A 13,252-nucleotide genomic window follows, 5' to 3' on the forward strand; every position below is an offset into this window, starting at 1 on the left:
CAATCTAAATGGTGAAATGTTTTTTGTGACTTAAAATTGTAAATCGGCTATAATTTGTAAACGGTACTTATTTGAGAAAATAAAAGGCACCAACGGTCATAAAAAAATTTTCTCTATAAAATCAGTATAATTTTTCCATATTTTCACACACTTTCATTTTTTGCATTTTTCCCCTTTAATCTCATATTTGCGGAAAAAATCTAATATCACTCAAACACAAAAAAAAAATTTCTTCATTTCACTTCCAATATCAATTACTCTTCAATATGGATCGTAATAATTCAAATGACGGGAATAATATGAATTTTCCAAATAATCCAAACTTTCAATATAATCAAAATAATCCTCCTTTAGATCCAAGTTTATTGAGTAATCCTCAGTTTCAAGCTGCTTTACAATGGTATAGTAGTCAATCAAGACCAATAAATGTCAATAATATTCCACAATGTCAACCTTCTTTCCCATTTCCTCAAAGTAGCTCGTCATCTCAACAGCCTCTTGGTGATATGTCGGGTTTTCCCATTTCTGAACATTTCACTCAGAACATAGATCAATCACTGGGAGGTTTTGGTGGTAGCAATGCAACTCCAATAGAGGGGAGTGGTGATGAACATGTGGAACAACTAGTGGGGGCGCAACATCTAGAAGACATTGACGATGTTGATGTCGAAATTGTTCCCGAACAAAATGTCAATGCCACCGGGCAAAGGAAAAACCAATCATGGAGCATAGCTGAAGACAAAGCACTTGTATCGGCCTACATAAATGCAGGAGGTGACGTAGTGATAGGAACCAAGACAAAGAAAAGTGGGTTATGGGTTGAAATATATAACCATTACGAAAGTTCTAGAATAGAAAACCCCGATGAAATAAAAGTAAGGAACATTAAATCTATGCAAAATCGATGGGATTTTATCAATTTACATTGTGGTAAATTGGTAGATGCATATAGGTATCATTATCAAACCAAGGGTAGTGGTGAGTTCGAGCAAAATTTGGAGAAATTTGCTCACAAAGATTATTACGCAACTAACAACAAGATGTTTTGTTTCTTGCATTGTTTTGAAACTTTGAGAAAATATCCGAAATGGGATCCTTCATTGACCAAAGATCAATCGAATATGTTACCTGGTGGCCTACTTTCGGTAGCGGTAAAAGATCACAACCTGATTCACCATCCGAGGTTGGAGGAAGAGCTAAATGACCTGGTGGCATAAAACAAACAAAGATGAAAGGTAAAGAATCTACTACTTCATCTTCAAGTATAAATCTTAAATCGTTAAATACAAATTTTTAACGAAGTTGGTGATAAGTTGAATGATTTGGGTGGGCGACTTCTGGATCAGTTGAAGGAAAGAGATGAACTAAAAAAAAGCACAAGTTGAAGAAAAGAAAAGGTAAAAGGACGAGGCTATGAAGTTTAGAATGTTAGAAAGGTTAATGCAGAAGCCCGTTCTTGATGAAGTTGAATTAGAAATGTATAAGAAATTTAGAGATGAATTCAGTAGTAGATTTTCGATTTGATTTAATTTACTTGAATGTACCGGGTTATCATTATTTCTTAGTATTGTTATTATTATTGTATGTTTTATTATTATTGTTAGTCTTGTTATTGTCATTGTAACTAGAATTATTGTCAATGTACCATTTTAATATGAGTGTAATTTCTATGTATTACTATGACGTTTATTTGTACTAAATTTAGTTAAAGTCTGTTAATGTTATTTTATATTTATTGTGATATTTTATAAGATTGCTCCCAAAAACATTACATCTAACCAAAATCCTATCTTCTAACATCCCTTGTTTTATGACCACATATCCTTACCAGAAATCTTATCTTTTGATTAACCTTATCTTATTTTTGTCTAGATAATTTATAAGATTGCTCCTAATAACATTTCATCTAATCAAAATCCTATCTTCTGACATCCCTTGTTTTATGACCACTTATCACTAGACAAATAAGGTAAAAAAGCCCCGGTTCAAACCCCCCCTAAGGCACCGGTTTTGAACCGTTGGGGATTTGAGGGATGCCAAATCCCTAAAAATTTGGCACCGGTTCAAAACCGGTGCCAACTAAAGACTTTGGCACTGGTTAACCGGTGCTAACTACAGGCTTTGGCACTGGTTAACCGGTGCCAACTGAAGGCTTTGGCACTTGTTAACCGGTGGCAACTGAAGGCTTTGGCACCGGTTAACCGGTGCCAACTACAAAGGCGCGAATTTTTTTTTTATTTTTCAACACTATTGGCACCGGTTTTTAGCAAGAACCGGTGCCTTCAACTAGGATTTTTTTTTTTGGCAATAAAATATAATAATATTAATACTAATAAATATAATAACAATGAGATCATGCATTAATTCTAACATTAGGATATTATATTAATAATAATTATTATTATTATATTTATAATAATAATTATTATTATTATTATTATATTAATAATAATAATTATTATTATAATATTAATAATAATAATTGAAATAATAACAATACATAATATTGATAACAATACAAAATATAATACTAATTAGAAAAACGTGTCATAATTACGAACAATATTAATCAGTAATGTAGTACACAAGTTCAAACAGAAATGAAATTTACAGATTAAATATGATGAAGGACGCCAACATGTCTCAAACTTCATTAAGTTCTTCGCTCGTGAACGGACGTCTGGTTTGTCCCTTGCAAAACTTGGAATAAACAAAACGTAAGTTAGGAGTGAATTACTTAGGTTATATATGCATGTAAAAATACATTTACAAGAAAGGCCTATTTGACTACTATGACGCCTATTTCCTACATTTCTTGTCAAGTGAACTCATACTTACTCATAACATGTCATTATCACTTATTTATAGGTGGCTAAGGCTTGAAATTACAAGAAAATAGCAATGTAAGAGTTTTAGGACGCATTTTCAACCAAAATGGCCCAAGTAAGGCCTATTTGACTGCTATGATGCCTATTTCCTACATTTCTTGTCAAGTGAACTCATACTTACTCATAACATGTCTTTATCACTTATTTATAGGTGGCTAAGGCATGAAATTACAAGAAAATAGCAATGTAAGAGTTTAGGACGCATTTTCATCCAAAATGGCCCAAGTAAGGCCTATTTGACTACTATGATGCCTATTTCCTACATTTCTTGTCTAGTGAACTCATACTTACTCATAACATGTCTTTATCACTTATTTATAGGTGGCTAAGGCATGAAATTACAAGAAAATAGCAATGTAAGAGTTTTAGGACGCATTTTAATCCAAAATGGCCCAAGTAAGGCCTATTTGACTGCTATAATGCCTATTTCCTACATTTCTTGTCAAGTGAACTTATACTTACTCATAACATGCCTTTATCACTTATTTATAGGTGGCTAAGGCATGAAATTACAAAAAAATAGCAATGTAAGAGTTTTAGGACGCATTTTCAACCAAAATGGCTCAAGTAAGGCCTATTTAACTACTATGATGCCTATTTCCTACATTTCTTGTCAAGTGAACTCATACTTACTTATAACATGTCTTTATCACTTATTTATAGGTGGCTAAGGCATGAAATTACAAGAAAATAGCAATGTAAGAGTTTTAGGACGCATTTTCATCCAAAATGGCCCAAGTAAGGCCTATTTGACTACTATGATGCCTATTTCCTACATTTCTTGTCTAGTGAACTCATACTTACTTATAACATGTCATTATCACTTATTTATAGGTGGATAAGGCTTGAAATTACAAGAAAATAGCAATGTAAGAGTTTTAGGACGCATTTTCATCCAAAATGGCCCAAGTAAGGCCTATTTGACTATTATGATGCCTATTTCCTACATTTCTTGTCTAGTGAACTCATACTTACTCGTAACATGTCATTATCACTTATTTATAGGTGGCTAAGGCTTGAAATTACAAGATATAGTCAATTGCATACCTCTTCAAGCTGTAGTGTGTCTGTACAATGACTTACTATGTCATACATGAATCTCATCACGTATAGGCCACAATCAACTCCGTTATCTTGTTATGTGCACTAGCATAGGAACAAAGTAAATGAATCAAACATGCATATATAGCAAATTAGTAACATTTTACGCATTGTTTATTACGAAAATCACAATATCATGTGGCATTACCATCGGTGATTTCCATGTAGGACCTTGAGGAGCTCGACAATTTATCTTCTTCATAACACTATATAGAAAAGTAAGTTCAAATTTGATTAGTATTATTAATAAATGAGTTAGGTAATGATAATCAACAACAGGAATTGAAGCTATATTTACTTTTGCATTATGGACTTCACGAGGCGCTTTCTTGGATGAGGTAACCGAGCAGAATCAAAAAGGAAGATTGTGTTACTGGAAACACAAATCACCAGCAGGGTCCAATGCAAACTACGTACATACATTCACAAGAGACAAACAAATCAATAATTAGCCATGTACAACATATAAACTGGGGAAACAAATGAATTTGACATAATCAGATGTACTCCTCATAATATGGGGCGAATATAAACTTGTCTCCCGCACGCACTGATTCCTTGATACTCCGTTCAACATAGTACAACACGTCAGCATGGTTGCCTAAGATTCTAGTAGTGGAGATCTGCTCAGGGCATAACCACCCAATTTGACACGGAGAATCAATCTCACATAAGTGTTCCTGGAGTGCTCTGCATGCATGATAATAGAATGTTAATGGAAAACTAAACGACAATCACCACTAAACCGAATAACATAATTTGAGTACTAGTTGAATTACCTGATGCATATTTGAATGAGGGAAATGTTAAGCATTGCACCACTTAGAAATTCCGTCACATCTTCTTGATTAAGCCATGCAATTGCATCATCATCATAGTGGAACATTTCCTTAGGTAGTGGAACTTGAATGGGGGTGTCACTAGGCAACACACAAACACGATTGTGCAGATAAGTTAACTCCTTAGAGAGCGATTGAAGCACCGTGTCTGCAACAAGTGGAGTAGCTTGCATAGTTGTACCTCGCGAAGAGCTCTTCTTCGATGCTTTTCCACTCACCGACCCCTGTTCACTCCTCTTCTTTGACACCGGTTGACCAACGCCTTTTTGCCCCTCCACCCTCTTCTTTGGAGTTTGGCTTTTCCTCTACATCTAATAAAACAAATCACACAAATGGTTAGAAAAGTATTCCATCCAACTCTTGGGAAAAAAATCGGGTATAGAATACAACGTGAACTCAAAATCTTAATTACCTGGTTCATATACCGTATCCAAGCACATGGCCATTGCACAAAACTACCTATTGCTGCCCAAAGTGTAGTGAACTCATCCTCCTCTACGGGCACAGGTATTAGAATGTCCTCGAACCCAGCAACCACAGAATTGATCCCGACCGAATAATGTTGTGGCCTAAGCAGTCGTAAATGGACCGTACCTTGTTTGGTTGGTTGTGCACTACCATATGCAACCACATTCAAAGCTCCACTATATGATTCGCCCGGGTGTAGAAGTGCACAATGGGTCTCTTCCTACACCAATTTGGAACATCACATGTAAGACCAAAAAGTATCACAAGTGGCCAAATAGATCTTGTAACTTAATTATAGATGAAACCAAATAGATTTTGTTTGAAAGAATCCTGACATTTTCATTGTACTTTGTAGGAGTCGAGAGTGTTTTCTTTTTGAATTAGAGAGATCTTGTAACGGAATTATAGATGAAACCAAATAGATTACTTATATATTCTTGAAGTGTTAAATTTGTCAAATTACCACTAATAACTTTTATGATGGAGAGGAAAAAAAAATTGTATCATTCGTGTTTTTAGTTAATGGTGAAAACTTGCCTTGGTTGGGTATAGTCATATGCATTATTAGTCAATTAGCTCGAATAGCAATAGTTGAGCAAGTTTGCAAAAACGAAAACAAAACAAGGAACAGAGAACAGGAACAGCAACACAACAACAAGTTCTGCCTGCATGCTGCTGTTCTGCCTGCATACTGCTGCTGTTATGCTTGAGCGTTGCTGTTGTTCTGCCTGGCTGCTGCTAATCTGCCTGGCTGCTCTGTTATGCCAGCATGCTGTTGCTATTTTGGCAGCATGCTATTGCTGTTCTGGCAGCATACTGGTATGCAGGCTGCTGCTGCTATGCTGTCTACTGCTATGCTGCTATGCTGCCTTGCTGTCTGCTGCTGTCTGCTATGTTGTATGCCTAGCAACACAACAGAAACAGCAACACAGAACAGGAACAACAACACAACAACAGAAACAGCAACACAAACAGCAACATAGCAGCAACACAAATAGCAACACATCAACACAAACAGAAACAGCAACACAAACAGAAACAGCAACACAAACAGCAACACAACAACACAAACAGAAACAGCAACACAAACAGCAACACAAACAGAAACAACAACACAAACAACAACACAGCAACACAAACAGAAACAGCAACACAAACAGCCACACACAGCAACACAGCAGCAACACAACACAGAATTAGCAACACACCAACAACAGCAATAGCACAACAACATCTATACATCACAACAACAACATAGCACCAATTAGCACCATCCAGGAAAAAAATTAATCAAATCACCTGCAGATCTGGAAAGTCATGAGGTGTTGGATTATCAAGCTCCCTCGAGTCTGCATGTGCAGGATTACCAACTTAATTAGATCCTACGTAACTCAACATGTCAAAACTTCCTTCCGGGTGAGCCCGATTCCTGACTTTATCTTGCAATGTACCCATGTGTCTGTCAAAAGAATAGCACCACCTCATGAACACTGGACCGCACAACTTAATCTCACGCACTAAATGAAGAATCAAATGCACCATTATGTCAAAAAACGAGGGCGGGAAGTACATCTCAAATTTGCATAAAGTCACAACCACATCCGCCTGTAAAGCATCAAGTCTACAAGGATCAAGCACTTTGCTACATATTGTATTGAAAAACGAACAGAGGCTTGTAATAGCTTCCCTCACGTGCTTTGGTAAAATACCACGTATTGCAATTGGTAGGAATACTTGCATCAGAACATGACAATCGTGGGATTTCATACTTGTTAGCTTCAATTCTCCATTCAAGGATACAAATCTTTTCATGTTAGATGCGTACCATGATGGAACCTTAATGCCGTACTGACATGCACAAAACATCCGTTTTTCTGCCCTTGACAATGTGTAGCAAGCCGGAGGTAAATAAGCCTTGTCATCCTTGGCATATTTCTTCTTCGACGCATCTGTGGCCTTTCCCTTTCCCTTGCTCTTCCCCTTTCCTGTTTTCGAACTCATTTCAGTTTTCGTTTCCTGTTCCTTTCCCTTTGTTACCTTTTTCTGAGCCCACAATTCTGGACGAACCCCCATCCTTTCCAATTCTAACCGTGCACCCTTTCCGTCCTTTGTTTTGCCTTGTATATTCATCAGTGTTCCCATGAGAGCATCACGCATATTCTTCTCTATATGCATTACATCAAGACAGTGCCTAACGCCATGTTCTTTCCAGTACGGAAGCTTCCAAAAGATTGATTCATTTTTTAAGAGAGCAGTTGAGTCCGCAGCTTTTTCTGTTTTCCCAAATACTGTTCGTATACCCTTAACTCAAGCATAAACCTCCTCACCAGTCAATGGCCTAGGCGCAGTCCCCTCTTCCGCTTTCCCATCGAAAACCTTTTTCTGCCTACGGTACGGGTGATCGCGCCTGAGCAACCTTCGAATACGCACGTACACCTCTTTGTGAAAATTATCAAGGTGTATGCTTGGGGTGTCATCAATACAAATGGGGCATGCTTTTTTTCCTTTGTTCTTGTAACCAGATAAGTTGTCATATGCAGGAAAATCGTTAACGGTCCACATAAGAGCTGCACGTAATGTGAACATCTCATTCTTATGAGCATCAAAAACGGAAACCCTTTCGTCCCACATCTTTCTCAAATCATCAACAAGTGGCGCAAGATAAACATCTATGTCGTTTCCAGGTTGCCTTGGCCCTGATATCAAAAGTGAAAGCATTACGTATTTCCGTTTCATGCACAACCAATGAGGCAAATTGTAGATCACTAAAAGTAACGACCATGTGCTGTGTTGGGTACTAAGAGTGCCAAATGGATTCATCCCGTCCGTGCACAAACCAAGCCTTAAATTTCTGACTTCATCACTAAATTCCCCAAACTTCATATCAATGTTCTTCCATTGCGGGGAGTCGGCTGGATGCTTCAGCATTCTGTTTTTCTTTCTTCCCTCAGCATGCCACCTCAAGTTTTTAGCGTCTTTTGGTGTTGAGAATAGACGCTTAAACCTTGGAATAATGGGAAGATACCATAACACCTTAGCAGGAGGTCCCTTCGTACCATCATTGCAACTCTTACGCTTGTAGCGTCACTTCTTGTATCGTGGACACTCCTCCAATTGTTCATATTCATTTCGATAAAGAATACAATAATTAGGACATGCATGTATCTTCTTATACTCCAAACCAAATGGACACATGAGTTTCTTTACGTAATAGTAAGACTTAGGAATTTCATTCCCGTCGGGCAACATCTCACTTAACGCGGTCAACAAAGAAGTAAAACTACTGTCCGTCCACCCATGCTTCGACTTAATGTTAAAAAGTGTTAGCACGGCTGATAGTTTAGAGTATTTTTTGCACTCAGGATACAAAGGCTTTTTAGAAGCCTCCGATAATGACTCAAACACGTCACCTTGAAAACCACACATCATCTCATCCACCCCTTCATCCTCGACCTCATCCACATGATCATCCTCAAATCCATCCTCATCACCATTATCAACAATATGTACATCATCCCTGTATTCCTCGTCCACACGAATGTCATTGCTTCTATCATCATGCACATCATTCCCATCAACATCCCCACTGTACTCTCCTTCTTCACCGTGCCAAATCCACACATGGTATTTAAGCCTAAACCCACGACAAACTACATGATCTCTAATGATATCAACACTATTGACCACCTTCACATTATTACAGTCAACACAAGGACAATAGAGGCAATCGACACCCATTATGCGCTGATAAGATGAAGCCCTCTCGCAAAACTCTTGAACCCCATCAAAGAATTCCAATGTATCACGTCTACCATACATCCAGCCACGATCCTTCTCCATTAAGTAAATTGTCTCTAAACATGGCAACATATTACGAATAATGTATAATTGCTACATCTTTTATATATGTAAATCAAATTCAAACACACACCATGCATATAACATTCATATAGATACAAAAATGCATATATGCTTCCAAAGGGTCCTTATCACTCCAACCTAACCCATCCTTGAACGTTTACTCTCACTAGTGAATGTATGTCGACTTTCCAATTTTAAGGAAAATCCGGCAACATTTCCCCCCAGTTCTCCAAGTACACGACGTAGGTAATTACTTACCACATATGTACCCAGAGAACATGGTGATCGAGGAAATGGTAAGCCAAGATGTTCCTTAAAATCGAAAAAAAAGACATACATTCACCACCTAAGTGAGAGTAAACGTTCAAGAACAGTCCCAACCGGGGACTATTCAAGACATTCTCCTAATGAGAAAGCCTTGAACGGGTATCTAGGCATATGATGATGCAACCATTTCATATATTTATTGTTGTATTTATTTGTCATTATATAATACACAAATAGCATGAAAAAACTTTTATTAAAACAATAAAGAGAAAGAAATATATATAGCTTAGAGAAGTTTATAATTCATACCAATACAATGGATGTATTCTTTCTAACTTCCCACTTGAGCTAAATATGTAGTCTTCAAGCTAAACTTGAACTTCAATTCACATATGAATCTATAAAAACGCAAAAAGAAAAAACAAAACAAAAAACAAAGGTTAATAAGTATGTATGAGAAATGGATAATAAATACAAATAGGGGCATATGATTAAGGAATGAGAGAGAAAATGGAGATACTCTAAAGTTAGCAAGCACATGTGAAACTATGCCTAAATTATTCCGCTTATTAGCATTTATACCTTTCTAATTACTTTCCTTGTCTTCTAAATGTGGCTTGCTGTACAAGCATCCTTGATTACACCAATAACCCAACTCTTAATCCTACCATTTACACCTAATTGTCTCAAGTTTACTTATACAATTCATCCAAACTGCGAAACTATAAGCCTTGAACTTCATTGTTAATGTTTATGATAATTATTACACAACAAACAAAGTAACATATCAAAGTTTGACCGAGACAAACACTGTTGCTAGACCCTCTCACCTCCACCCCTTCCTTTGACTTTTGGCATGGCTCGTTAAACAAAGGGATTTAAGAGTACCAATAATCAAACCCAGTACTTTAAAAATTTTAAAGTTAAAAACTAAGATCAAAAAAATATTTGAAATAAAAAGGGGTTATAGCTCCTATCAAACCTATCTCATCAATAACAAATAGCATACACAACTCCTAAACTTTGAAGTAAGGCAGAGAACAATTCGTAGAAACTTAAGGAGAGCCCAAGACATTAGGCAGAGTACCAAACCAAAAAGCAAAATTACAAATTGGAAAGTTGAGGCCATGATAATCAACTGCACAAACAACCACCTTTAGGTTCACTGTAGTGCAAGCAGAGTTTGGCAAGCAACACTTCCTAAGTTCTTATAGGTACTGTCTTCTAAAAACAGAAGGGTTGAAATGTACCTGAAACTGGCGCCTTAGACCAACCGTGACAAGAAGGTCGTTGTGGAAGGGGAGCAATGCGCGTCTATTGACAAACCCTAGATTACAATAAACTTATAATTACTAAATTGAAAAGCAAATCCTCAAAAAAGTCAAGAGTACGAAGGAATTCATCAATGCAGTAAGTAAAACCTAAGCTAGCTACTTACCTTGAAGCTGCTTCAATGGAGGAGAGATGGGTATGGAGTATGAACGTCCGGTAACTGCTTCAATGGAGGTGAGAAAGCTCGCATAGCCCTTCAATGGAAGTGAGAAAGCTAGCTAGGAGATGGAGGGAGAAGAGAAGAGGGAAAATTGTGTGGGAATTGAAGATAAAACGAAGGAATGAAGAAGAAAGACGTTGTTGAACCTAGATATAGCAAACCCGCGTTTTTTTTTTCAAAAATGGCACCGGTTTAAACCGGTGCTAATTACCTTAGTTGGCACCGGTTTAAGGAGAACCGGTGCCAACTCCTTCCCATACTTTTTTTTTCATAAGTTGGCACCGGTTTGAACCGGTGCTAATTAAATGCTTGGCACCGCTTTTGGTTAGAACCGGTGCCAACTATGAATTTTTAAGTCCCGCCCATTTATTTTGGCACCGGTTTTCAAGAACCGGTGCTATAGGGGAAGTGCCTATTTAGTTTTTTCTACTAGTGTATCCTTATCAGAAATCTTATCTTTTGACTAACCTTATCCTATTTTTATCTATAAAATTCATAAGATTACTCCCAATAACATTACATCTATTAATATCAACCATCTATTTCCCTCAGGCCCAAAAAAAAAAAAAAAAAAAAAAACCTTTTATCTCAAATATTGTTTGGTAATAAACATAATATGAATTTCGATTCAAACTCTTCAAGTTCTTCTTCGTCTTAGAGTTCAACTGATGAAATCTATGATCAAATGGTCATGAATTTTATCAATGAGAGTCATCGATTACAAGTAATGCCGAATGCAATACTTGTAGCTGTAAACAATTCTGTACAGCAAAATGAACAAAAACGTCAAAGAAAACGAAGGATAACTGTGCCGAGAAATCGTGAAGCAGCTCACGACAATTTAGTTGCAGATTACTTTAGTGACCAACCGGTATACGATGAAACCGCGTGTCGAAGGAGGTTTCGTATGCGAAGACCCCTTTTCCTTCGCATTGCCAACACATTAAGAGCAACTAACCGTTACTTCCAACAACACCCAGATGCTACCATGCGTCTTGGTGCTTCACCCCTTCAGAAATGCACAGCAGTCATACGTATGTTAACTTATGGTTGTTTAGCTGATCAAGTAGATGAATATCTGAAGCTCGGTGAAAGCACTGCTAGAGAATGTCTTGGACAGTTTGTCGAAGGAGTAATTGCTCAATTTGCAACTGAGTACCTTCGCAAGCCAACATTGAAAGATATCCAACGCCGCAGAGAAGTGGAGGACAGAGATTTCCTTGGCATGTTGGGCAGTGTTGATTGCATGCATTGGGTATGGAAAATTGTCCAGCTAGATGGAAAGGAATGTATCAAGGAAGATCTAAAACGACGACTGTTATTTTAGAAGCTATTGCTTTCCAGGGATTTATGGATTTGGCACGCCTTCTTTAGGATGCCTGGATCATGCAACGACATTAATGTACTTCAACGTTCTCCGGTGTTTGATGATATAATAAATAATCGTTCTCCACAAGTTTTGTTCACAGTTAACGGAAATAATTACAACAAAGGATATTATCTCACAGATGGGATTTTTCCAAAATGGTCGACATTTATAGATGCTATTGCGGCCCCACAAACCTTAAAGGATAAATTGTTCACTGAACGTTAAGAGAGTGCTAGAAAGGATGTTGAGCATGCATTTGGTGTGTTACAAGATCGGTTTGCAATAATTAGGAAGCCTGCTTTGGCATGGAGTGTAGAGTTGATGTAGAAAATCATGATGACTTGCATCATCATCCACAACATGATAGTTGAAAACGAGTGTGATACATATTTAAACTATAAAGATCCACTTGAATTCGGCCAAGAACAGCCTGAAAATATGCCAGGGTCGTCCTCAACCAGAAATGCAACAACATTTACCGTAACTCTCGGGCATTATGATCCTAATAATTTTAGTAGATAGATAGCTTCAAGAGGGGAGATTCGTGATAGACAAGTTCATGTGGCATTAAAGAACGACCTGGTTGAGCATTTATGGGCAAGGTCTAAGAGCTCGGTTGAAAATTAGCATTCTAATAATTTTAAATTATGTATGTTATCTTTGTTGCTTTTTTTCATCCGTGTATTTCATATTTTTAATTTAAGTGTTTTAATTAATGTATTTCATATTTTACTATTTTTTTATATTAACGTGCTAAGGTGAAAAAGTAATAGTTGACATATTTTATGTTCAATTAATAATAATAATAATAATAATAATAATAATATTTTACAAACTTTAATAATAATTAAGTGTATTAATAGAAGAGAGAGTATATGGTGGGGCATATGTAAATAGGAGAGAGAAAATGGGAAAGGATACTCATTGATGTTGGAAATATTTAAGAAAGAGGATGGGTAAAAGGATG

The 13,252-nt window shown here is 37.0% G+C and overlaps 2 protein-coding genes across 2 annotated transcripts; both read left to right on the forward strand.

Annotated features, from left to right (window-relative positions):
- The first annotated feature begins 266 nt into the window (after positions 1-266).
- Positions 267-1,217, forward strand: LOC110689889. Its single transcript, XM_021866720.1, has one exon. It carries the CDS (start codon positions 267-269, stop codon positions 1,215-1,217), a length of 951 nt encoding a protein of 316 aa, XP_021722412.1.
- A 10,426-nt stretch (positions 1,218-11,643) lies between these two features.
- Positions 11,644-12,243, forward strand: LOC110689891. The gene has a single exon (XM_021866721.1). It carries the CDS (start codon positions 11,644-11,646, stop codon positions 12,241-12,243), a length of 600 nt encoding a protein of 199 aa, XP_021722413.1.
- Positions 12,244-13,252: the final 1,009 nt, after the last annotated feature.

Source organism: Chenopodium quinoa, unplaced genomic scaffold, assembly GCF_001683475.1.
Source record: "Chenopodium quinoa cultivar QQ74 unplaced genomic scaffold, ASM168347v1, whole genome shotgun sequence".
NCBI lineage: Eukaryota > Viridiplantae > Streptophyta > Magnoliopsida > Caryophyllales > Amaranthaceae > Chenopodium > Chenopodium quinoa.

Bases quoted from the DNA above. Each gene is read 5' to 3' on its own strand.
- LOC110689891 (XM_021866721.1), top strand. From the start codon at position 11,644: ATGCCGAATGCAATACTTGTAGCTGTAAACAATTCTGTACAGCAAAAT.
- LOC110689889 (XM_021866720.1), top strand. From the start codon at position 267: ATGGATCGTAATAATTCAAATGACGGGAATAATATGAATTTTCCAAAT.